Source organism: Mixophyes fleayi, chromosome 4, assembly GCF_038048845.1.
Source record: "Mixophyes fleayi isolate aMixFle1 chromosome 4, aMixFle1.hap1, whole genome shotgun sequence".
NCBI lineage: Eukaryota > Metazoa > Chordata > Amphibia > Anura > Limnodynastidae > Mixophyes > Mixophyes fleayi.
The window spans coordinates 220030548-220058238 of NC_134405.1; the positions used below are offsets into that span (position 1 = coordinate 220030548).

At 38.9% G+C, this 27691-nt stretch overlaps 2 protein-coding genes and 1 long non-coding RNA gene across 6 annotated transcripts in view; 2 read left to right on the forward strand and 1 right to left on the reverse strand.

The window, feature by feature from the left end:
- LOC142150075 (uncharacterized) overlaps nt 1-27691 on the forward strand; it is a 400752-nt gene that overhangs the window by 86102 nt on the left and 286959 nt on the right. The gene's annotated exons all lie outside the window — the stretch shown is intronic.
- CCDC59 (coiled-coil domain containing 59) lies at nt 206-9423 on the reverse strand. Its single transcript, XM_075209362.1, has 6 exons — nt 9082-9423; nt 6724-6955; nt 4972-5016; nt 3737-3781; nt 3256-3346; nt 206-2357 (listed from the first exon to the last, which is right to left on the reverse strand). Exons 1-6 carry the CDS (start codon nt 9383-9385, stop codon nt 2196-2198), a joined length of 879 nt encoding a protein of 292 aa, XP_075065463.1. The 5' UTR covers nt 9386-9423; the 3' UTR covers nt 206-2195.
- The window catches only part of METTL25 (methyltransferase like 25), a 225742-nt gene continuing 210095 nt past the window's right edge, over nt 12045-27691 (forward strand). For 3 of the 4 annotated variants that reach the window (XR_012691360.1, XR_012691361.1, XM_075209364.1), the window contains exons 1-2: nt 12045-12196; nt 12527-12741. Coding sequence is in view for 1 of the 4 variants with exons in the window: in XM_075209364.1 (XP_075065465.1) it covers nt 12531-12741 (211 nt within the window). In the remaining 3 variants the exon portion in view is untranslated. Of the gene's footprint in view, nt 12197-12526; nt 12742-27691 lie in introns of those variants that run through there. The other variant, XR_012691362.1, reaches the window with a different exon arrangement.

Sequence of the window (27691 nt, forward strand, 5' to 3'; positions counted from 1 at the left end):
TTATAATTTTTATTTGTGAAGAAATGCAAACATATATTTCAGATTATAAATGAAACCATTCTCAAATAGAAGTTATAGATCTAAACATAGCTTCCACAACAAAGAAAACACTAAAATCGAAATTTAAATGTCAATCAGCTCAGATCAAATATTCAGGGGTATATATATATATATATATATATATATATATATATATATATATATATATATATATATATGACTAACCAATATGGCCAACTTTATTCTGCTCATTTTCCTCTACATGAGAAAATCAAAAAGGAACTAACAACAAATAGCACACTTTTTTTTTTCCCATAGTTAGGCAGCGTGGCATCCATTAAAATGAACATCCTTCAGTTCAGAATAACCCTCATTCATTTAGAATCTTTATGTGTATACAAAATGAAGACTGCATCATCTTCACCAGCAAAATATTCCTTTGAGATAAAATGGGAACAAGAGATTGGAGTCACAATCACTTATTGCTTAAAACTTCCATATGCATCAGAACCAAGGAACAACTCCTATAAAGTTATATTATAGATGGTATCTTGTTCCCTCCAGGATTCAAATCCCCCCACCACAGTCATTATCTGACCTTTGTTGGCGCCAAAATGTTTCCAGATTAGTATCTTTGCTACCTTTCTCTCTACCCATATAAAAACTGGGGACCAATAACTTATAGAAAGGGGTTAGACTTTTTAAAGACAACAGGTTTATTTAATAAGACCCCTTTGAAAACAAGGTTATAGACATGTTTTTGATAGTCTATCAACCAGATGTGGGGATTCGTTGAATTTGGAAATAAAACCAATCAGATATAGTTAAAAATCTTTAGAGCTACTAACATCCTTAAAAAGAATAATATCCATCTAATTTTATACAGTCATTAAAAGGTCAGGAGGATAGCGTCTTCTATAAAGTCTATACTATGGGAAAAATTCCTTCAAAGTCTTTTCAATTAGCTCATAGGTATATTGAACTTCCATGGATAATATTGCTGATTGTTTTGGGTAAATTGTTTACTACATGTAACAGCTAAGAGATCCCAAAAATTGATTTGTGCATGAAAGGTGGAAGAAAATTAGCAATGAATATCCCTATCCAAAATAAATAATAAATCAATAATAAATCAGCAATGTAGAGGGAATAGAACACCCGGCTCTTACCGAATAGGCCACCACAGAAAAACATGGCCATATGTAAGATAGCAAAACTAAACGTCAAGCCGACCATCCCAAGAATTTGTAGGGAAAAGTGGCAAATGCTGATTTATATACTATAAATCCCTCAAAATCCCACTTAAATCTCTGTTAGAATAATTTGTTATTATTCAGATTGATGTAGAAGTGTAATAACATTTATAAGACATTTTTATTTGCTCAATTTATTTATATTAAATATTTGAATGCTGTTTTTTGGCTATTTAGCCTTTCTTCTGTATACGGTGGCTAGTATTCAGTGACAGTGTGATATACCACCATGTAAAATGATTTCTTCGTATTTTTTATTTTGTTGTTAAATAATTAACTATAATTTGTTGTATGGAATACTGCAGCACACTTTCCTTTTAGTGAAATCCACAAAACAAGTCATACAATCTTAAAAACAGAAATATCAATAAATCATCATCATTTATATAGCGCCACTAATTCCACAGCGCTGTACAGAGAACTCACTCACATCAGTCCCTACTCCATTGGGGCTTACAGTCTAAATTCCGAGACAGGCAGACAGAGAGAGACAGGCAGACAGAGAGAGACAGGCAGACAGAGAGAGACAGGCAGACAGAGAGAGACAGGCAGACAGACTAGTGTCAATTTGTTAGCAGCCAATTAACTTACCAGTATGTTTTTTGGAGTGTGGGAGGAAACCGGAGCACCCGGAGGAAACCCACGAAAACACGGGGAGAATATACTAACTCCTCACAGATAAGGCCATGGTCTGGAATTGAACTCATGACCCCAGTACTCTAAGGCTAACCACTACGCCACTGTGCTGCCCAAATATTTGCAAGTTTATTTTGTTTCTGGTAAAATCCTGTTTAGGTTTGTAAAAAGCTTTTATTTCCCGCCCCCAAAAAAATAAAAAAATAAATAAATGAATTTTGCAAATACCCCTCAGACGAAAGGATGCAGCGAAATAGTTAACCAACCACTGATGATGCTCTGTTAAAGAAACCATTGTAAAATAAATTAAGATTTGCTCTGTATTTTTTTCAGCAAGTATTCCATTTGAACATTAAAGTTTGGCTGTCCCTTCTTTGTTTTTGTGCTTAAAATTTTATAGGCTTCCATTTTCTTCTGCTTGTACAGTTTTTGTGCTTCTTCCCTTTTTTTCCTGTTGTTCTCTGCCTCCTAAAAAACAAACAAATGAAGCACATTGGTAACGGACAGCAAGTAAATGAGAAGTATCACTACATGGAGCAGTCATGAAGATATAGAGTAGCATATATCAGCCTTCATTGTGTTCTGTACCAATAAGTGACCTAAACAACCAAAAGGAAATGTTGGACAGAGGATCCAAATGAAGCCTTTAAGAACAATCAAAACCCCTCTGTGCTTCTGTATTTGAGCCATCAAAAGTGTCTGTGCATGTGTGAAACAGGCTTGTAGACTTGCTCTGCAGAAATGCTATGTGTGGACTGATGAATTTATAAATGGGGACAGGGTCACGTATGTGAAATCTGGCTGAAATCTCAGCTTTTTGTCCTATACCAGATTAAATCAGGGCACTGAGTTAAAGAAAATATGGAGCTTCAGGTGTAATGGCACAGGATGGTAAAACTTCACTCATCACTGCTGCAGTGAGGTGTCAGTAACACAGAACAAAGCATGTTACTGTCATGATTTATATGTGACTATGGTGTTTATTGGTCTTTTAAGCAAAAACAACACTCCAATGGGAAACCCCCCCCCCCAAAAAAAGTGACTACTACATCAACACCACAAGATGTTTTTGCTGAAGATACTTCTGCTGCCTATAACAATAATATGGTTTCTAGTAGGCAAGGTAAAGCAGATAGATTTAATAGAAAAACAATTGTCATAAACCATACTTCTCATGCAACATTATAAATACATTATAATGGTAAATAAAATGGAAGAATAGAAAACAAATCCAAAATAAGGAGAAAAACAATTAGTTTTGAGGAATGATGGCCCTTTAACTTCAGACAGTTGTGCCAAGTTGCCAGTGTGAAAAATGCCTCACAGAAATATCTAGCAATAATGTATAACAGTTCACTGTTCTTACTTCTCGTTTCTTTGCACGCTCAAGTTGCACTCTTTCATATTCTTCCTTTGCTTTTTGATTTGAGGTTTTCTTCTTCAATTTCTTTCTTGGTCTATGCATAAACGTTAAATGGTCAAATATTGGCAGATTAAAACAATTTTACATAAAATAATCATATATATATATATATATATATATATATATATATATATATATATATATATATATGATGACAGCTATTTTTTTGGCTACATTACAGATACATAAAACAAACCCAAATTTGTTGAAAAGACGACAAATGAGAAGGCTGGAGAGGATTCAGAAAAGGTGGCACATGCTACATAGTAGCTTTTTTCACAGTGGTCATTACAATGGTGACTTATGGCATGGCTTGTAAAAAATAGATTGCTTTTTGTTTTACAACAATTAATGATGCTTTTTCTAACCAGCATGCCTGACCATAAGACCCAGTTTGCTTTTGTTACATACAGCCACGAATTACCTTTCAAAAGGTTGCTTTTCACTAGAGTTTGTGCACTGCTGCAATCTAGGAGAAATAATATAAAAGGTAATATAGTGAACAAAACAAATACGTAACACAATGGTTTTGCTTTAAATCAAAGAAGCAGAATTTACCATGTAGTGATTTACATGAGGTCATGTAATTGGAAGCGAATATCCACAGAAATACAAAACTTAATTACAGCCATCTTGAAAATTGTAGATAAAATACTACGGTATCCGAGAAAGAAATATTAAAGAAAATATACTGCCTACTGCTTTCATTTACTTAACACTACTCTTTGAATCTATACAATGGATGTGGATATATGTATGTTTGTGACTTTGGTCCATTGTGCACTTCATGTTCATAAATAATCACCACATTTGTTACGCAGAGCTAGATATCAGAAGCAAATGTAACTTATACTAAATTCATTTAATTAAAGTGGGTGTATGGACTTCATTGTATAGAAAGTCCTGTATCACACACTCAAAGCATTTATTGTGCAATTTTAATGAGGAAAAATATTTTTTCTTCTTTTTGTTTTTTTATTAACCTGTCTTTACACTTAACCACCTTCTGGTCAGTTGTAGAACTACAGGCCCTAAGACCCCTGTGCAAGGTTTGGGCCTGAGTGCACAAAATTTCAATTTGAAAGAAGAGACGACAAATATATTGGTGCCGTCCTTACTAGTGGAGTTTTGGTATGACCTTATTTTTGGGCGATATAAATTATTTGGAGTGTGTGATGCAGTGTTGTCGTGCTGGGAAGGAATGAGGTGATTTTGAGAAGTGGAGGCTTTACCCAGCACTGTCCCACATTTGAATGCAAAGTGCTTGGCTGCCATGTTTATCAAATACTTGTTCATTTCCAGCCTGTGCAAAAGCACAGTAAAATAGTATATTTATACACACATGAAGGGAGATGAGAAGCTCCAGGTCCAATATGATGTATATTTCTTTAAATTATGTAGTGTTCCTAAGAAAGAATATATAATCTGCACCTACTTCTCAACAATATATTGATAAATAGTGGATTATACAACCAGTTTGATTCATATGTAGGAAAACCAGTTCTGTGGTGACTTTTCTGACATAGCCTGTAAAACATAGCTGCTTTCTGTTCTACAGTAATAAATGATGCATTTTCTAGCTTTCTAGACTAAACACCAGTGTGCCCGACAAGAAGACTTTGTTGCCTTTGTTACACATGACATATACAAAGAAATTACCTTTCACAAGATTGGTCTTCACTGGGGTTTGTGTGCGGTTGCAATCTAGAAGGAGAAATAAAATAAAATGAAATACAAAACAAAACAATGAACATATACAGACCCCATGGGGCCGATTAAATTTGGCATTGTTAGTCTAAACTCAGTGTTAGTACCGTTACACTTTAATACAGTCATTTGAACACAGATTTTTACTCACAGCCCCTTATGGGGACAAGGCTGATTATATCTAAATATATATAATTATTTAGGAACAGTGTATGGAAATAACGGGTGTGTAGTACCAATTAATAGGTTCCTTTTTTACTACTTTAATTGATAACAATGTTCACAAATAGAAGATGGGGCATAGGACCTGCTAATTATACTTATGCAGTGGGTACAAAGTGACAGTTCAAAGTGTCTTTATAGAAAGAGGCATACAATGGAGCAAATTTAATTGCAATCAAAGGCAGTATGTCACCAATACCCATTGCACTGCTTTCCACTAAGCCCCACCTCCTGCCAATGTTAATCCTATATCTTATGTGCTGTCATGTGGGGAGTGGTGGGTTAATCCTCTAACTGAAGTGCCTAATTACATTGCTTGTTCTATCTATATAACATTTATGTTTTGTATTTGATTCTTATGGAGGAAAACCAATTCAGTAAACTGCACAATCTCAGTAGCATGACTATCAAATTCAAGGCCTTTGGCAGATCAGGTTTGGTTATGATTAAATAATAGGATAACCCATTATCAGCTTGTAATAAAAAACGACTTTATGGTCAAAAGCAAACCTTGAGGGGGGGGAAAAAAAAAAAAAAAAAAAAAAAAAAGATAGCTGCAAAGTATTGCATATTTGAAGGTACAATTGTGCTGTATTGTTAATTTAAGAGTGACCGGCCCTAGTTAACCTGTATAGTATATAATCATCAGTTATTTATATATAGCGCCACTAATTCTGCAGCGCTGTACAGAGAACTCATTCACATCAGTCCCTGTCCCATTGGAGCTTACAGTCTAAGTTCCCTAACATACACACACACAGAAAGACTAGGGTCAATTTTGATAGCAGCCAATTAACCTACCAATAAGAGAAATGGCAGTTGGGAGTGGTTGGTGGTTCCCGGGGGTGACAGTGGGGAGTTTTTAACACCTTAAGTAGCTTGATGAAGGATGTGGCGATGAAGATGAAGGATGAGGTGATGGAGAAAAATGATGAGGTGGTGACATGTGGACAAATCCAAATTAAAAAAGGGCGCTTGCATCGGGAAGTAACGCTCTTCCCCTGAGGAGGCCTGGGCTAGGCCCAAATGCATGACAAGAACCTTTTTAACACCTTAAGTAGCTTGATTTGACTAGAATGCATGAGTATCATGCACGGGTTAATATATATATATATATATATATATATATATATATATATATATATATATATATATACATACATACATACACATATCTATCATGATTATAAGCATTTAGACACTACTACTCATAAAAACAGATTCTGTTCCATTGTTGTTTTGTCTTGCATCCAAAACTAAAGCAATATGAACCTGAAAAGAAGCGGACAATGGAAGGAACTGTAGAGAGCAAAAGGCATTTTACTAAAAGCAAATAAAACAAGTTAAGTGGAAATAAACACTTTCATCTGTACATTCCCATGTTGGTATGAACATGGTTTATGACTAAGAATGTATTACTAAAGTAATGAAGGTTAAAAACAATTTGGTGCTTTACACCATTCATAATTAATGTAATCTTACACTACTTCTGTCTCCTCCTCTTGTGTCTGGGAGGGCTGATCTTTAGGTTTTCTCCTTTTTTCTTCTTCATTTCTCAGTTTCTCTTCTTCAGCCAAGTAGAGATGTTTCAAATGTTCAGGATAGTGGTCAGTGTACAGTACTTCTTTAGAGACATTAGCCTTATTTTGCTTTCTTAGCAGTTTTTTATACTCTAACTGGACTTTTTGTTTTCGCCATAAAGCAAAGCCTTGTCCTACAGAAAATACAAATTTAAAGCACAAGTATAAGTTACAGAACAAAAAGAAATCACCACGGCCTAATGAATTAATGAATAACATGGAACTATTTAGTAATCAGGGCTGCCAGTCTTCAGAAACATTTTACAGTACAATTTGCTAGTAAGGTTGAGATTTCTTGTACAAAATGAATCCGGTTAGTGAAATGGACTCAAGAAACAAAAGTCAGGGTAAAGCTCTTGTCGAGAACAAAATATAGGGACTCTCATAAGGCAAGGAGCATCTATCTGAATTCAAAGAGCTTACAAAAAAAAAAAAAAAGGACGTGAATTTTTTCAAAGTTTAATGAACCTTACCCTACAAGATGGCCCATTACACTAGCTACAAAATTCTCTGCTACTGAACTTCCCAAGTGTGCTGAATTATTTGATTTTTAAGAATTTCTTAAATCAATTAATTTTGCACAGGAAAGTGAACATCAAAATAAGTGGGAAGTTAGGTCAATCACTTTATATTGGGATAAAATTTTGGAGGGTCAAATAAATATTAATTACAACATGACATTGGTTGTTTTGAGCAATGAGCATTACTTATTTGCCTACGTTAATGGACATAATTGGGACTTCGGTAATGCTAGATCTACCCAAATAAAACGTCTCAAATATAACTTTCCAGTGTAGCAGTTTTACAGAGTTTTGACAAACACACATTGTAAATCACTTCTCAGAATGAGGTCCTTTTAAAGATTTCCCATGTGATAAACTGGATATGTGGGAGCCATATATAACCAATGCATAAGCCAGGAGTCTGCCTATAGAATTTCTTTGGTTCCAATGTGAACTATTGTAAACACTGCTAAAATAAATAAAATTAAAGCTATCACACTACTAAAAATGAAGAAGGTCTAATGCTACACTAGTTTAGAAATTGTCTACGGCAGGTATTTGATTGGACCAGCTCTATGTTTTCTACACTTCTGCAACTGCTTCTAATTATCGGGCAACACATGTAGCTGGACACAAAGGGGTGCTATAGTGACAATCAGGGGAAAAAAAAAAAAGAGTTTTGCAGTGGTACAAGCTTTTGAAGAGGTGTGCAGTTCATTCAATAAAACATTCAAATTATGTTTTTGCCTTGCAATTCTACATTATATTTTAATGTGAATTTTGCAAAATTATTATCTGGGACAACAAAAGTCAACCAAATCAGCTATCTGTTGTGGTTGGACTGGGAGTGCTTAAGGTCAAATTTTCAGCAGCAAAATTTGCAAAAGAACTCAGAAATAAATGATGCATTGCAGCCACAATCACACTACATTTTTAGGGGCCTATTTAACAAAGTCCTAATCACACTGCAAATTTAAGTATCCCCTCTATTTATAACTAGGGGATCACTGTTATCCTAAGCTATTGCAGTCCCCATAGGCTTGTATGAGGACTTCTATTTTTTCATATTTTAACAAAAGATTTTTACAACTTGTACACAATGGCTAACGCCACTTTCCAAAGCCTATGGGGAAATGATTGCGGTAGAGGTATCTTCGGATTCCTCACCGCATCTTACCTGCCCCCCTCGTGACCATCATGAAAGTGGCCACATTGCAATAGTTACAGTAGAAGAAATAGGACATAGGTGTTCACCGGGTTTGACATCATGGCTGCTGTTCCAGCAAAACACTTTTAAGTGACGATTTTTCATTCCTTATGATAAGGAATGAAAACGATTGTGGGAAAAAAAAAAAACCAGTTACTTTTAAATATGCTCCTTAATAGCTTACAATTCATGTTAGTAACAGACATGTCTTTACAATATAACTATTACGAATACATATGTCTCGAAAGTAGCACATGTGTAAACATTCAGTGCACTCCACCTAAACATATGATGTTTTACAATTCAAACTGTTGAATATTCATCTTAAAACACAAAATAGTGTACATTGACTAATGTGTGATTGAGCTAATTTAAGCGCCTTGATTTTGTGCTACATAAGCAGATTATAGTGTAAACCCGCAAACACTGACTGCAAAATGCACACATAAGCGATACATACACTGCATATGTGACAATCCTGGCTAGGGGAACACATGCGCAGAATGCCGGCACACGTGGGCATTACATCGGTAGATCAGACTTATCTCACCTTCCTCTGCACTTCCCGCAAACACCTTGTGCTGAGGACTCGGTCTCCATTTCTGCTTCGTTTTTCCAGAGCGCTGGTCTTCCAAACCCGGCCTCCTCCCACCCTGTGCCCAGGAGCCACGGCCGCCTCTCATCGCCCCTCTTCCCCTTGCCCAATTACCACTGCCAACTACTCCAGGCTTTACTCCTGCCGTGGCATCACGTCTGCCACCTCTTCCCCTATTACTAAAGGCTGCTCTTCCTCTGCCCCCTGCTACCCGTCCTCCTCTTCTGTATTGAACAGACGAAATACTTGAGTCAGCCATCTTGCTACCCTCAGGATGAGTGTACTGTACACGCTGTCGTGTGTTAATGACATCATCACATCACGTGGCTTAGTAGTCATATGCTACACAGAACTATTTACAATGGATAAGAGTACTTAAATAGGCTGACAGTGATATTACCTTTCTATGTATTATTTTGTTTTAAGATAAACTGCAGAAAAGCAAGTGAAGTGATTTAAGTGCTCTATATATAAAATGCTTAATACAAGTGGTTGTCAAATATGTCCTTATCTCACGTTGTTCAATGCTCGTGTCAGGAAACGGTCCCTAATTTCCCAAACCAGCAGCAGCTACATGTTTTTTTTTAGAGTGGAACGGGCAGGGCCCGATTAAGGGTTCCGAGTGCCCTAGGCTATTTCAGCCCTAGCGCCCCCACCCCCCCTCCAGCCACCTCACCTGCCCCCTTCAGCCTGCTCACCTGCCCCCTTCGGTCACCTCAACTGCCCCCTTTAGCTAACTCACCTGCCCATCTGCTGTCCCTCCCCCCGAGACATTAGAACGGACTTACCTGCTGTGGAGTCCTCTCTTCAGCGCTGTGTATGACAGGCAGTCTGGCAGCGATCGCTGCTAGCTGCCTGTCGGTGTGGCCGCGGGCGCTTCTTACTCTGGTCACGTGAGATGTGGAAGTCCTGATCATACGTGACCAGAGTAAGAAGCGCCCTCGGCCACACCGACAGGCAGCTAGAAGCGATCGCTGCCAAGACTGCCTGTCATGTGATAGTGACAGTCGGGACCGCTCCTTTAGACCAGGGGCGGACCCGATGACACCGCTTGCCACATTTAGGGGAAAAAAAATAAACATCTCGGTGACGCTGCGCCCCCCTGGCTCCAGCGCCCCAGGCTGCAGCCTGGTCAGCCTATTGGCTGATCAGGCCCTGGGAACGGGGCACGTTTAGTAATCCCTGACGGCTTCTTTCTCTGCTATTACTGAAATAGTTGTTTAACCAGTAAAAATATTTTCATTATTAGAATGTTTGTTTGTGTCCACTAACCTTCTTTTAAAACGGTACACTTGACAAACATTTATTTATAAAATAATACTCAACTTGCTGAACTCTTGCCAGTTAAATAAATCTTATTTACTTAATACAGGAACACAAACACACCAGAATAAATTATTACAGAAGCCAGTTAAACTTCCAGTCTTTGGACTGTAGGCGGTCAACACTCCACATGTAGCTTAAAATCAAAATCAGTGCCCCAGCCACTTTATGCGGTAATGCAAAATAACTGTGCTACCTATGTATCCGACAGTTGCTTATTATTATTATTATTATCCAAAACAAATTGCTTAGTAATGCCATACTTGCCAACTCTCCCGGAACGTCCGGGAGACTCCCGCATTTCGCGAGAGTCTCCCGGACTCCCGGGAGAGTGTGGCAATCTCTCTGATCTGCCCACTTCCTAGTGAAGTGGGCAGAATACGGTTCAAACGCCGCGATTCACTGGGAATCGCGGTGTTTGGCCCCGCCCCCACTGTAAAATGACGCGATTTGTGTCATTACGTCACGGGGCGATTTTTGGGGCCCCGCCCCCTACACGCCTACCTCCTACTGGCAGCTCCCGGATTAAAAATATGAAATGTTGGCAAGTATGAGTAATGCTAAATAAATGCTTAATGATTAACATGACAGTGTTACAACTGAACAGTGTTGTGTTGGTTATAATCATTCATTTTACCATGTGAGAGTAACAACATGACAGCTCCAATTCACATAAATAAATACAAATTATGCTTTGGCATAGTAACTTACACACACACATATATATATATATATATATATATATATATATATATATATATATATATATCATACTTACCTACTTTCTGTTGGTGAAATCCGGGAGCCTGCAGAGGAGGTGGGCGTGACGGGGGGGGCGGGGCTCCAAGTGACGTCATTTTGGACCTGCCCCCATGACGTGATGACGCAAAATGCGTCATTTGACAGCGGGGGGCGGGGCCAAACGCCGCGATTCACCGGGAATCGCGGCGTTTGGGACTTAATTCTGCCCACTTCACTAGGAAGTGGGCAGAATTATCCAGATGCGGGGGATTGCCACACTCGCCCGGGAGCCCGGGAGACTCTCGCAAAATGCGGGAGTCTCCCGCAAAATGCGGGAGAGTTGGCAAGTCTGATATATATATGAAAAGTTTTATAACACATGGTTAGTTCTGAGTTCAACATTATCTGGGTAGTTTCCTACATGAAAATGGAATAGATTAATAGATTTATCAAATGTTAGTACATGGTGAGGACTAGATGTTTGTTATTTCCCGATATGTAAAATAAAAAACAAGTTTGAAAGCGGGCATACTTTCTTTTTTCACGTTTGTAGTATAGGTATACATTTTGTATACTTGACTACACATCTGCTGTGGACACCATAACATTGGTTGGTTATTGAGACAATTAGTATGCATAGTTAAACAAAATAATATTAAAATGAATTTTGGTATTGAATTTAAACTAATTCTTTTTATTTATTTATTTTTTATTTATTTTTATTACACCTTATTCCTGCACATTATGTTGGTTCTTTAGTCTTCAGCTCTGTTCCCTCTCTTGCTGGTTTGCTCTTTCTATCACGTGGTATCAGGAGTCACGTGATCTGGTGACGTCACTCGTCTGCAGCTAGGAACTGGGAGACGCTGCACAAACGTGTGCAGAGAGCTCCTTATGTTGAATGCAGTTTTGTTTTCATTGACAAGACAGCATCAGACAACCAAACAATATTCGTATAGTACAAAGAAAACACCAAACATTTGTATTAGGAGTGCAGATATTAAGCGTAAGTATGGTTCAGTAGCAAATAAAGTGGTATGAATGCTTACATGGGGATTATTGTCATGTGAACTTATTTAGAAACAATGGATATGTTATAGGTTTATACAACTAATTAATGATAATTAGTTTACAAATAAATAATATAGTAGCATGCACATTTATTTTTCTAGTATATCAGAAATACCTCTGTGATGTACAAACTTTGTGACCTGTACAAAGTACACTATACATTTCATGGATAACTAAACAATGAGAGGATGTTATTCTTTTCTATTTTATTTTTTCAGTAATTTATAGAATATATTTTATGCTTACCATATATATTTTTTTTTAGTGAGATGTTTTCTCAGTTGCATGTTCCAAGCACAGACCAGGTAAAGGAGTCTGTTGGAAGCTTGCTGCAATTTTTACAGACAACTTCAGGGATCTCTGGGGCACATACTGTGGAATTTTATACACAAGATGTTTGGAAGAACCAAATGGCCATTTCTCCTGATTCTGTGCTATCAATTTTTAGCCAGCAACAAAATCATTACCGTGGATGTAAGGGTGAGTGAACTGTCTCTTATTGATGTCTGGTACATTAGAGAGAATGGGAGGTCATGTTGCCGTTATTTGCCTGGGTAGCCTAAATTATACTTAATTTAAAAATAATGCAACATGTTTTGTTTTTTAAATGTTCTGTCTAGCAAAATTACAAGTGGAAGGACTTTACACCTTTTCCCTTTAACATCTACCATATTTTAATAGTTGTCATCAGCTATATTTACTTAAAAACTGTGCCCCAGTGCTATCTCTGTTGGCTCGGTGCTCGTCAGTAGAGGCTGGAAAAGCTGGGGATATATTTACTAAAGTGCGGGTTTAAAAAAAGTGGAGATGTTGCCTATAGAAACCAATCAGATTCTAGTTGTTATTTATTTAATACATTCTACAAAATGACAACTAGAATCTGGTTGCTATAGGCGCAACATCTCCACTTTTTCAAAGCTGCAGTTTAGTAAATTTACTCCTGGAAGTGTTTTATAGCCAAACTCAGGAACAAAGATTGCAGCTGTAGAGGTCAGTTCAGAATTATGTAATGGGGTTGGTGCGACACTAATCTTGTCAAGCTGATTTAAAAATGTGCAGTATGCCTCCAGTTGTAAATGCTATAACCAGCGCTTGCCAGTCATGGGTTCTCATTATATCAGGGAAGCCACAATCATTGGGCCCCCTTGTCATAATCAAAGCCAGCTCCAAGATTGATCAGTGCAGGGCTGGGGGCTGGTCCTCTAACGAAGGAGAAGGCGGGGACAAAAACTCATTATCCCCCCCCTGCTCAGTTTGAAAGAAAATCCTTTAAGAATGTATTCAATAAAAAAAAACACTCCACACTGTCAGTGTTGATGTTGCTTGTGGCCACAATCTTTTTTAATGTATTGTTTGGCTATGCAGGGCCACCTTAACATTATGGGCCCCCGGGCAAAGCAGTGCAGCGGGGCCCCTATCTCTATATATGTGTATCATATATAGATATAGATATATATATATATATATATATATATATATATATATATATATATATATATACACATATATATACACAAGTTAACCCGTGCATGATACTCATGCATTCTAGTCAAATCAAGCTACTTAAGGTGTTAAAAAGGTTCTTGTCATGCATTTGGGCCATAGCCCAGGCCTCAACCACCAACCACTCCCCACTGTCACCCCCGGCAACCACCAACCACTCCCAACTGTCACTTCTCCTTCAAGAAATATATATATATTTTTTTTTAAATCTTTATAAACACTTTTAACAATTAACAAATTAAATTAACAAATTATAAACATCTTAGTATACCAAATTTCAGCCCTTTCTGAATTTTTTTTTCCACACACACTAAGAATTTAGTAGGTCAGTGTATAACTCCGCCCAGCAGGTGGCGCTGCAGCTTGGTTTTATTTTTCACACACACACACACACACACACAGACTAACACACGCCACTAGACATTTATATTATAGATAGATATAGATATATTTGCAGGATTATTTATTTTACAAGAGGCCTGTCTATGGGGCCCCCTTGCCTGTGGGGCCCCCGGGCACCTGCCTATTGTGCCCAATGGAAAAGATGGCCCTGTGGGTACGTCCCATTTGTTATGGCTGTCATGAAGTTGGTAAGTAAAGTTATTACTGTTAATTTACTTTCCTTGATATACTCCATTACAGCTTAATATTTCCACTCTTTTTGTGTGTATTACATTGTTCAGTAGCAGCTTGGGAACTTTCGCAGACACCAGGAGAAGGAGGAGTCATGTCACACTATGTACCTCCCAGGGGTGTTTCTTTTTTCCTGTCTACTGAGCTGTCTATGGAGTTAACTCATTTTTTGTGGCTGCCATGGAGAATCTTAAGGAAATTAAATTAACCGTAATAAATCACTCATTTTCACAATGGTACACAGCTTACTTATATGTAGAAATGGCTCATCTTTGTTTTCTTATTTTTGTTTAAGTATCTCTTTGTGACTTAAGATACAAAAAGAGGACATGAACAACACAATAGGTTCCAAGTAGCCAGTCTACTTGGACAGGTCCTTTTCTTTGCGATGTTCAGAGATAATTTTTTTCGTCTATTAAATTATGACATCTTCTACCAGACATTCCACCACTTCTACAATATCCATTTTACCTGTTCAGCTATGATTGCCCTTATCCTATAGCTTGAATTGTACCTGAACTCTGTTCCACAGTTAGCCTTTAATTTCAGGCACATGCAGCAGCCTAATTTTCCGGACACCTGGGCACTCCTGACGTATTGGTATGGCGTGTAAGTGTGGCACCATGGTAACGAAGAGAGGTTTAAAAATTAAACAAATTGTATATGATGCAGCACAAGTGGGTGATGCTAGTAACGCAACTCATTTGGCCAAGAGACATAGACGCTAGACGTATGTCATTAATATCCTGGTGAATGGGACCAGTAACTGTTCTATTTAGTTCTTTTAGATTATACAGACATTTACACTATATACTGTGTGCAACTAATACAGAAGCACTAGATGTTTTTCCCATTGTGGCATCTTATTTGGAATTCCTTGCTGGATCAGGAAGGTGCAGCGGAGACCTGATTACTGTCTACTCTACCAAACAGCTTTAATAGATCCAAACATCTTTAATAGATCATGTCAAACAAATCCATTTCTTAATTTCCCACATTAAAAATGATTCTACTCTCATCTCTATTGGTAATATGATTGCTCAAAGAATGTCACGTGACATTTAAGGTACTTTACTGTCTAACTAGTAATTTCAAAAAACAAAATATCTGGTAAACTTGTAAAATATAGATTCCATATTGTAATTACTGATGAATGTGAATCATCCACGTTGTTTGTTTTATTGTTCCAGCTCCCCCCACCAACGAAACGTCCCCCCCCGCGGAAAAAAAACCCCATAAAAAATCCGCAAGATAAAAAAAAGAAAAAGAAAAGAACAATTAAAAAAGTAGAAGCGAGGGCCTGGCCCGGGCCCCCTGGCAATGCTGGGATGACCAAGTAAAGTGACATTAGTACTTCAGAAATATGTGGGGTGGTGATACATAGGTATATAGTCTATAACTATTTGATATCGGGTATACGGCATGCACTAGAGGCGTTTGAAAACTGTTTAGGCTGCATGGAAAGGGAGGAAGACTTATTTACAAAGATACATTTGAGAACATGGTTGATCTATTTAACAATGAATTAGTAAAAGTGAAATGGTCTTTTCCTTAATCTAATATTTATGCGAAAACTCTGGTTTACTATCAAATATGCATATTGGCAATCACACACTTGGCCCAGCCCATCTTGTCTACATGAGTCTTAAAGTCTCCAAATATCCATGGGCACCTGCTGGTTCGACTCCCAGCTGACCACAACTGGAGACAATGGGACATACTCGGGTTAATTAAGAGGCTAGTCCAGAATGATTAAGTGAGACTCCCAGTATTAACACCTTACAAACTGTTTCAGCCAGAACTAGCTCCCAGTTGATCAGGCCTGCGTGTAGAGAAAGGAGGGGGTTAGAAATGCAGCCATCAGCCCCATCACCTGAATCCTTGAACTGGACCCCACACAATGCTTACCCATAACCCACCTAGCCAACTTTTAGAAAACGTGTATACATTTCAACATGGCAACATGGGAATATCATACACAATGACAAAGCATATCACAATTTCTTAGGAACACATTATAAACACTGGGGATCTGGGGTACTCTAAAGGGCTAAAAATGAGGTGGAGGCTGTTTAAGGATGAAATCAACATATTTTTTTCATCACAGTCATGCACTTGATTTTGGAAGCTAAAAAATGGGTAAGTGTACCTTTTCATCTATAATTTAAGGCATAACACGTCATGGTAATATATATATATATATATATATATATATATATATATATATATATATATATATATATATCCTAATAAGTATATATGTGTGTATTTAAAATAGTGAATTGGCAATTGCAGTCCTACATTAAGCATCTAAGAAGTAAAATATTAATTTGTCTTCTCCAGGGTGATATTGAACAAAACTAAACATATTTACTTGCAGTTTTTAAATTGTTCAGCAACTGGCTGCTCATTTGGTGTCTTTTTAGAGCCAAGGAAGTTGATGATTCTTGGCAGAACATTTTTTTTTATTTTTATATATCATAAGGAAAAGAACCATGACTCATTTAGTTAACGTTTTGCTGAATAATTACCATTGTCCGTAATTTATGCAACAAATACTTTGTATTTATCATTAAGTGAAAGAGTTTCCAAATTTGCTCAAATGTAATTTCTTAATAGAGTGAATAAAATGTCTTCTATAAAATGCACAGTACCAAGACACTGTTTTATGACTCTACTTTGATTCATCCTTGAATTCAAGTTGTGCAAGTCTAACGAAAACCAGGAAAATAGATTTTGTTATGTTAATAGAGGAGGTAGAATTTGACTGTATCTGTTAGGTTGTTTTTTTTTTCTCACTTTTTAAACTTGTTATTTTCAAAACGTATAAAAAACATATTACGTGCAGAACAAAAGAACGGTCCAGTGACAAAATATAATTGTTGAAGCGTAACAAGTATACATTGTAAAGTAACACTTTTATGTTCTATTATCTCTAGTAGTTAAAGATTGGACAAGCAAGTGTGTGGGTGAGAAGAAGAATTGTCACACTAAAACAGGGTTTTAAATTTTGTGTGAAGCAGGCCTTGGGTTGAAGGTTGGGAGAGAGGGGAATGGGCGAGTGTCTTGATCAAGTATTCCCAGAGACTAGACAGTGGTGTGTGTGGAACCTTGAAGTCCATACAGTTTGGTATTTAGGTATAGTATTGTTAAGTAGAGCAGTAATGTATTCCGTGGAGGAAATGTATCATATCGGTTGAGCAGCTCAGCTCTCGAGGGAGTCGTGGGCTGTTTCCAGGATGGACCAATGAGTAATTTAGTGGCCTGGCATATGTGTGCAAGTAGGTGGTGGGTATGGTAAGATCTGGGATTGGTTGGTTAAGCAAGATCAGTTGCCTGGTGAATGATATCCAGGGTGAGGTACCAAAAGTCATGAATAATTGGACATTCCCACCAGATATGAAAGAAAGTACCCTGAGCTCCACAAAGTCTCCAGCAATGGTCAGTCACCAGATGATACATACGGTGGAGTCTGTCTGGAACCATATACCAACCAGCATAAATCTTATGGCAGTTCTCTTGGAAACCAGTGTTAATTGAGGCTGTTTGGGTGCTGATGATGGCTTATTCTTCGCTGTCCAGAGTGATTAAAGGTCACGTTTCCACGCCACCTCGTGGGGTGCGAGAGGTTGATCAGAGGTGGTAGAAAGGTACATTAATTATATACTTACTCTGCGGCCAACTGAGTAGACACACTTACGTTCGAACTGAGAGGGAGCACAGAGTTTTTTGGTCCGATATTAGGATAGTATGAATCCTCGGATTTGAAGATATTGAAAGAGTGTTGAAGGAGGAGGGTGGCATTTGGCACGTATGTCTTTGTAGGATTCAGGGGCTGATTCACCCATAATGTGGAGAAATCAGTCAACCTTATGTGATTTCCACCAATGGAAGATTGTATTTGAGTAACCTGGGTGAACAACGGATGGGTCCAGATTGGTGTCAGAGGGAACGGTAAGGGCTAAATTGTGGCGACGGTTAGCCAAATATCATGTCGATAAAGTGAAAGGGAAAGAGAGACGTATAGACCGAGACAGGCCTATGGATCTTAGGAAGCCATGGCAAGTGGTGAAAGGGTATATCCGAGGTTAATGCATTTTCTATATCTACCCATTTCTTGTGTCCTGGTTAATGTGCCATGAGATGATGTAGCAAAATAGTAGTTATTTATTAGTGGGAGACCAAGGCCCCCGGATGCTTTGGTCTTAGAGAGTAGAGTTTTACTTAGTCTAGGTTTCTTTCCACCCCATATGAAACGGTTACAAGAAGATTGGAGGGGTGCAAGTAAGTACCTGCTATGGCATCTGTATTGGTAGTGTTTTAAATAAATATAGGAGGCGAGGAATCATATTCATAGTCTGGATTCTACCAACCCAGGAGATATACATTGGATGCCAATTGGAGAGGTCCCATTGAATGCAGGCCAATAAAGGCGAATAATTTGAGGGATAAAGCCCAGAGTAATGTTTAGTGATAGCCCCCATCCCACCCAAATATCGAATGGAATGAGGAAGCACAACTGATGGGAGCTTTTTCATGTTAATATAATGAATTAGATTTTTTACTCTGTGGGTATTGTCAGGGGCTGGCCTATTGGGCATGAATGCTGCCTGGTCAGGACTCTGTTCATTCTATTTTCTTATATTTTGGCGAAGAGTTTGATGTCTGTGTTGAGAAGGGATATCGGGCGGAAGTTGGCACACACGGTGTGATCTTTATCTGGTTTAGGTGTAACAATGATCGTGGATGAGGTGAAGTCCGGGTGGAAGGTGTCGCCGTGCAATACCTTATTAAAGAGGGGAGTAAGTTTGGGGAGCAATTTGGGGCCCAAAGGTTTTATAGTAAGACATGGGAATCCATCAGTTCCTGGAGCTTTCGAGGGCTTCTGGGAGCTGAGGGCGACTAACCTCTTTTTTTGGAGATGTCGCACAGCGCCGCTGCCCTCACCTCACTTAGATCGGTAGGTCACAGGATTGTAAATAAGTGTTAGTGTCGGAGCTGTGTAAGGCAGCATCTACCAGGGGTGGCAAATTAGAAAGAGCCTCGAAGAAGGAACAAAAGCTTCTCTTAATTACGTGTGAATCATAGTCCTTGGGATCCCGTATTATATTAATTGCCTGTGAGGCACATTTGGCTTTAAGGCTATTTGCCAGGAGAGAGTATACTTTATTGCCTTTCTCGTAAAACCTCTGTCCAAACCAACGAAGGCTCTTTTCTGTTTTTTCAGCTAAAAGGTGGCTACGTTCACCTTGTAGTAGGGCGAGTTGGGTAAGGGTGAATATAGAGTGGGTGCGTTTGTGTTGTTTCCAGGGAGAGGATTTTAGAGGAGAGTGAATCAGTCTGCTCCGTCCACTGTTTCTTGCAGGCAGAGGCATATATGTTAAACTCCCTGTGGAGCACTGTCTTGTGCGCCTCCCATGTAGTTTGGCAGCGAACGTTCTCAGTAGTGTTATTTTTGAAATATTCAGTAAACCTTGTAAGTGGGAGATATTGAGGAGTTTTATTTAATCTCCATGAAGTTCCCACGCCTTCAGTGGCAGCGAGATCAAAAGTAACCATGGCAGCTGAATGGTCAGACCAAGGGTTGGAATGAATATCGGCAGACCCCAGGGAGGAAATCAAGGAGGGACCGTAGAGGAGCATGTCGATTTTAGAGTACAAGTCATGTGGGTGCGATTAAAAAATATATTGTTCCTTGTGGAGGGGCCAACGTATCAAATAGGCCTGCCTCGGTCATGTGTTTAAGTGATCGGGACCCTGGGTTATGTGTACTCGATGGGGGCTCACCTGAGCAGTCAAGGGTTTGGGACAGGAGTGTGTTAAAGTCTCCCTCCAGTAAAACCCTACCGAAATGTTGGGTCTGAAGGTCTCGAGAAAAGACGTGAAACAAGGTGAGTCGCCTGTATTGGGAGCATATATGGTCATCAGTGAAATTGGAAAGGAGTCTAGCTTACCCAGCAAAATGAGGAACCAACCGTCAGTGTCGTCAACCGTCTTGGAGTGGGGGACTGAGCTGAGTACCGTAATATTGACTCCATGGCGTTTAGAGGTATCATTTGAGTAAAAAAAAACGTAGGATATCTCCTGGAGGACAGCAAGGGATGGTGATCCTCTTTGAAGTGTTCTCCTGTAAATAAAAATATTGGCATGGTACTCATTAATAAAGGAGTATGAGAGAGAGCGTTTCTGAGGGATTTTTAACCCTTTAACATTCAGCAACTGTATGGTAAGAGGCATGATAAGTATATCAAGTAGAAGCGAGCTGCCTAATCAGGTCAGGGGTGTTGGCTAGATGCAGCTAGACACTATGGGGGGAGGAGAAAGAGGGGAGGTAAAGTGGGCAAGGAAGAAGGGGATCTAGAATTGACAGTAGGAGTAGTAGTGAGAGATTCCTGGTTCCGGGAGGCCCACTACCAAGGGTGAGATTGCTCAAGGTCAGGACTGAAAACTCCTCTCAAGGCAGATAAGAGATAAATTACAATAGAGGGTGGTGACAGTGGGTAGTCCCTATGTGGTGGGGGCGTGGCAGGGAGACAGCAAACCGCAGGAGTGGCTGCCGTCCAGGGCATTTGTGAGTTTAAAGGTAACAGTATATTGGGGCAAGGTCATATAAAGGTGAAACACCTAAGAGCATAATACGGTTTGTTGGCGTAGCTACAGGGATGGTGACGAGAAGGTGGATTCTAACTTAAATACCAGGATCAACTCCGGTTAACAGTCCGTTTTCTGCAAGCAGGACCTGGAGTTCAGCTGGGCTGCTTCATCACATCTCTGTTACCAAACCACTCCCCCTCGTGTCTATTAGATTTTGCTCAATGGGTGCATTTCTTCAAAAGTCTCCTAATGGCAAGTCCCAAGTAATTGTTGAGGATAAATAAACTGCCATGTTAGCAGTAGTATATGCAACAACTTATTCAACTCTATTACCTACTTCTGTTCCATAGTTTAAAACAAACATAATAAAATACACAATAGTATTTCTACATAATTTTTCTCCATATAAACATCACAATGCAACCCACTTTATTTCACGAATCGGGGTCTTAGTTCTGTTTACACCACTCGGCAAAACCATATCACCGTACATCTCCATTTTGGTTGAAGGCAACATTCTATCCTGGGACAAGTGTGACTTCTGTCTGCAGTATTGGAGGCTGCCTTATTATGTGAGACATTTGCTAAACATCCTGCTGAATCTGAACACCTGATCTCATTACCAATTAGCTTCCTCTGCACACTATAAGAGTCTCCTCCTACATTCAGCAGATTACCAGTGCAACACTTTCCTAGTTCCTGGTTCCAGATGTGGCAATAATAATAATTCACAATAATCCATATTATCACAATATGTATTCATTATATGTATTAACATATTAACAAGCACATAAATTATTATGTTTTAATACTTGCACTTTAAGAAACAATTTACGTATCTTGGCAAGCTCTACGTGATCTGGTCTGATAGAAAACAAAACCATAAATGATGTCGTCAATGTCAATCAGTGTCATAAAATGAATAACAGGATTAGGACCGAAGTTCAGGATTAAGGAGTGTAGACAAGATGGGGTAGGGGGGTAGAAATAGAAAAATGTCAGCATAATAAGTCTGATAAAGTCAGATAAAGAAATAGTGTGACACCTGGTCAATGTCTAAATATAATGTGGAATTTTACCAAAAGTGGTAAAATAAACATAATACATAATTCAGAAGGATCTTAATTGGTTTAAGGAGATCATTATGTCATTTTGGATATAAAAGATATGTATACTAAAAATAGACTCTGTACCTTATAAAATCTTAGCTGATTCTGACACCTTTATGACATTCATGCAGTAACCTGTACCGAATAAACATCTATATTGCATCAAAGACTGTTCATCACTTTTAATCAATATTGTTTGCATACAATACAGATTACCACAGTTGCTGTTTGTTTTCTGCTTCATTCTGCCTGCTGTATGCAAATTTCAACCATTTACCCTCTGAGTGAATTCAGCCTCATCCTGTTGCTAATACATGGACTTCAACCATTTACTCTCTGAGTGAGTTTAGCTTCATACTGTTTGCTGTTGTATGGATTTCAAACCATTAACCCTTTGTGTGAATTCAGCTTCATCTTGTTGCTGTTATATGGACTTTAAACCATTAACCCTTTGTGTGAATTCAGCTTCACTCTGCTTGCTGAAATAAAGACTTTGACTATTTATTTGTCCTGTGGATTCACCTTCATTCTATCTGCTCGTGTACAGTTTTGAGCTGTTACCTCCTGTGTGGATCCTCCTCTCATCAAACTATTCCTGCCTCTCCTACTGGCTATCTGGGGCAGTATGTTGTTGTTCTGAGTCATCCGCTTTCTGGGGCCATCTCTGTGTCTCGGGGTACCGACTTTCAGTTCCCGGCCTACCTAAGGTTCTGGGTTGTCAGGGCCAGCTCCAAGCTTATTCTTATCAGGAGTTTGCCATGCCCTGTATAGTCTTTTCCTGAGTTCTGACTCTTCCCAGTCCCAGTTGTGGTACTATATTCCTCTGAGTTTCTGAGTTCTTGGCGGTATTGAGTCTCTGGTCGTGGGGTCAGGTCCTCCCCGTTCCCATGTCCCAGGTTCCAGTCTATCAGGTTCAGATTCCAGTCGTTTATTCCAGTACAGAGTCCAGTCCAGCATTCCTCCTCCTAACATCTGGTATACAGGAATAGAGGTACCCCCTGTGAGCAAGACATTCATCCAGCCTCCCAGTTTCCACTACATCCCTACCACAGCTAGCCTCAAGGGTCCCGAGACGGATCCAAGAAACCCTATTGCCGTGACACTTTAAAAGTGTTATACATGTTCATATATCTTTAATTTGTTGTTCTTTGTTGTTTGTTTGTCTTTATACTTTGATGACTTGGAGATACTGATCTGCTCTACCGATTGGATACAGCTGTATTCATAGAGCATCTCTGTGTCATATGCATTGGTGATAGAAATAGACAACCCTGCCACGCCGATGTACAGCTCTTGCTAGAAAACAGGAGGAAGCAGGAAAGTGAAAACAAGGACTATCTTAAACCCTTTTTTTATAATGGTTAAAAATAGTTAATTTGCTTTGCCAGATAAGAAGCACTGTTTCTAATAATAAAAATGGTGTTATTTGCTCTTGCAGTTTCAACTTGATATTCTCACTGTCATTAATAACTGAAAATATATTAATTAGCATCTCTTTATTTGGACAAAACTTTGGAGAGAGTCCATGCACTAGCGCTTTTGTAGCATAGTGAGACCTTGTGAGAGGGAGAAAGGGGGGGATGAATGTTGGTTTATGTGTACTATTCAACCAACTGAGAATTCACAATAAATATAAATGCTGACTTTTTAGTTCCATATTACTCCTCCCCTTGACTTGCATGTAGTTTTAATGCGATACTTAGCTTGTCAAAGAACTGCTTACCTGCCCTCTGTTTAAAGGAAGGTAAATATATTGATTACATAAAAGCACAGAAAATTCCTGAAAAATAATTTGATCCGTTCTACCCTAGTAAAAAATCATTTACGGAAGGGAATCATTTTTCCCTGCACCTCATGATGTGTTTCCTTGGACATTCCAGAGACACATTGCGCTGAAATTAATCTCTCCCTTACTGCATTTGAAAAACACAAAGCCGAGCAGCTTTGAGATGCATTTATTAATACCACTAAACCTCATACTGAAGTGAGATCAAATTACATACAATTCAATGAGTGCTACACGGGTGTACATAGCTTTATATCCAGCTGTGTTTTTGTATTCATGGTGTCAGGCGCCATCTCCGCACTGTCACGATATGCAGGAGTCGGCCTCCTGTGTCTCTCTTCTCCCTTGTGATCATGTGCACAGATTGAATAGCGTTCTGTTGCTCTTTAGCACTAGGGCACCAGAGTATTGGTTCACTACCAGCATCTGCTTCCAGCTACTGCATTTTGGCTTTAGACCTGGCTTGTTCCTTTGACCTCCCATTTGGATCGTCATCTGGCACCTTATTGTCCGCTCTGGTTTTGACTCCTGGGTCTCCCTGACAATTCTGTGGAACTCCCCTGGGTACTAAGCTTACTGGCTGGTTCTGACCCAGATTTGTTTGACCACTCCTTTCGATATATTGGTGACTATCTCAGAGAACCGCGACCTTGTGAATACCGGGGGTGTGTTAGACTCCCCTTCTCCCTGATCAGTTGCCCTAATACCAGCTAGTTGCCACTTCTAATTGCAGACGTGACACATGGACTCTAGTGCATTCCAACTTTGAAAACTTTCACAACCCGTTTCAGTTTATAACTTGTAAATGGGCTTTGTATTTTAAAGCATAAGTATTTTTTAGTTATAGTTTGAATTTAGAGGCAGAGACACAATTTCTTAATATACTGGGCATGTCAGCTGCTGTATACATTCATAATTCTGTTTAAATGGATTATATTTAGATGAAGCTTATCCTGAGGAGACATCCATGTTGCCTGTAAATGGATAGAGTCCTGGTTTCCTTAGCATGTCATACGTTATGGGACCATGATGTAATTGCATTGAACTCTTATTTTCACCATTAAATTTTGCAGGATAGAGAAATACAGTGACTCATGGGATGTATAGTCCACCAGCCAGATGCTGCCAGTACTGCCTGATGAAGTCAACTGCTGGCTTACATTTTTCATTGGCTGCAAATTTGAACAAAAACAGATTCTGATGTCTGCAGGGCTGGACATTCTCTACATAGTATGTGGGCAAGTGCATTATGCAACAAAATAAATTAAATTGTGTGCATCATTAGTGGGTACTATCTGGGGAGTGTTGGTGATTTTGTATTTTGTTGTTAATTGTTTGTGGGATGCTAAATCGGTAATGGAAGAGCACCGCATGGCACTTGTTTCCTATTTTGCACTGCAATAATGTTTGAATGCAACATTTAGGCCATTGTTTAAAAAAATAAAAATTAATCATACAGCATTTTTTTTTCCAATGTAATTATATAATGTGGAATTAAAGTCTTTCTATCTTTTTAGCCGTCCTTTAGTTTCTATCATTCCTGTTATGAATTGTCCACTAGATGGTAATATTGAGTAAACTATCACTTCATTACATTGTTTTTAAGCTGCAATATGTTGTGGAACTAGTCAAGTAATATTTTTGCTTAGTAGCTTTAATATTTGCTTAGTGATTTAATACAAATGCACAAACTCTGATCATTATTAAAAGCAATCTTACATTCATGTTATATGATCATATGTTTCCTAATAGTTACAGAAGAAGCAAAATCATTTTAATGTACTTTATACCATTATGACTTCCTGAGTGGTGTGGGATCTCTGCAATTTTCCACAGTTCATTGCATTAATGGACTTATACTGACTAGTGCATTTATATGGATAGAGATGAAGACAGGTACAAAGGACTGGGAAGCTCTTTGGATTGGTGGCCATGTTATTAGGTTTTGGTGAGCCTTGCCCACTATAGCCTCTGTTTGCTGTACTTGGATGACAGGAGCAGGGGCAGATAGGCAACTTAAAGTGGCCCTATAAACAAAAAAAAATTCTTAACGCTTTTAAGGCGGTAATGAGTGGACCCGGGGCCAGAATACATTATAGAGGTCCACCCATTGCCGCCTTAAAAGTGACAAACGCACTGTCAGCAGTATGAATGACGTCTTTCCCAGTCACCACCTTCGGTTTATTTGGAATTTACAGGTATAAGAGCTGTTGGAGATGCTCTACATCTAAATTATGGTATGTACATATATACTCACTGTCGCAGTCATGTTAATCGTTATTTTTATGTCGCTGTCTTTGTTATCTTTGTTACTGTCATCGGGTATACGTACCCCACCCAAAGAGGGTGGTTTAGGAATATTATAAGCTTGTCTGAAGAGGTGAGTTTTCAGAGAATGCTTAAAGGTTTAAAGACTAGAGAGAGTCTTATTGTGCGAGATAGGGAATTCTACAAAGTGGGTGGAGCCCGAAAAAAGTCCTGTAACCGGGAATGGGAGCAGGTAATGAGAGCAGATCTTGTGCAGAACAGGATGTGTGTAGTTGAGAGATATTTGGAGACAAGTGAGATGTATGTTGGTGCAGTTTTGTTGATGGCCTAGTGTTATGGTCATCTGATTTTGTTTATCCAAGTCAGGACTCGGGTCTTGCTCATGCAGGAGTGTAGCTGAAACTGGAGGTAGATAGGAAGGAGTTTGCACTGGAATATGAAACTGGAATCCTCTGCTGTAATAAACTGGAACCGAGCAAGGAGAAATCAACGCCTGCTCCTGTAATCGGGCACACAGAGCTGTAACCTACTACTAGGAAGTCAAAGATATAACACGCGGAAACTCAGAACATAATAAGTTGGAACCTAAAACAGGAACTCAGAACTGAGACCAGGAATGGAGTACTGCGAGCCAGTCACAGGCCTGGAACCCACACACAGATTCATGGAAATGAAAACGAGTCCTAGAGACAGAGCTAACCCCAGCTACAGAACTGGTTATGCCGGCAGAACACCAAGCTACTGTGGATAACTAGATAAATGCAGAGTTTTTGCTGGAGTATGAGCACTTTGAAGAAATCCAGAGTACTTGCAGAGAAATGAGCACAATGTGTGACTCCTTGGGGAATATTTTCTAAACTGCAGGTTTAAAAAAAGTGGAGCTGTTGCCAATAGTAACCAATCAGATTCTAGCTATCATTTTGTAGAATGTACTAAATAAATGTTAGCTAGAATCTGGTTGTTATAGGCAACATCTCCACTTTTTCAAACCCATAGTTTAGTAAATATACCCTCTTGTATGTTAGTAGAGGTATTTTATACAGGATTCGGTGAAAAACAGGCAACCAATGTTGGGACTGACAGAATGGATCAGCAGAGGAAGAACGATTTGTAAGGAAAATCAGTGTAACTACTGCATGCAAAATAGATTGTAGGGGTGAGAATCTAGTTTTGGGAAGACCAGTAAGGAAGGAATTGCAATAGTCAATGCGGGAAATGATGAGTGCATGAATGAAAGTTTTTGCAGTGTTTTGCGGGAGATATGTGCGTATTCTAGAAATGTCGAAGAAGAAAAGTTGATGTGGGGAGCAAAAGATTGTTCTGAGTCAAGAATCGCGCCTAGGCAATAGGCTTGTGGAGTTGAATTTATTGTCTTGTCAATAGAAATGTCAGGTAAGACCCGTCGAGACATGGACTATGGAAGACCTCTGAAGATGTTCTGTGGTTTCTGGCACCAAGGCGCTATCAGCCTTTAAGTCCTGTAAGTTTTAAGGTGGGGTGTCCATGGCTTGTACTTGTTTTTCCAGGACTTTCCATA

Coding starts and splice junctions, on each gene's coding strand:
- CCDC59 (XM_075209362.1), bottom strand. CDS start 9,385: ATGGCTGACTCAAGTATTTCGTCTGTTCAATACAGAAGAGGAGGACGG. Junction 6,956..9,081: donor TGCGGGAAGTGCAGAGGAAG/GTGAGATAAGTC, acceptor TATTTTCTGTAG/GACAAGGCTTTGCTTTATGG. Junction 3,782..4,971: donor GAAGACCAATCTTGTGAAAG/GTAATTTCTTTG, acceptor TATTTCTCCTAG/ATTGCAGCAGTGCACAAACT.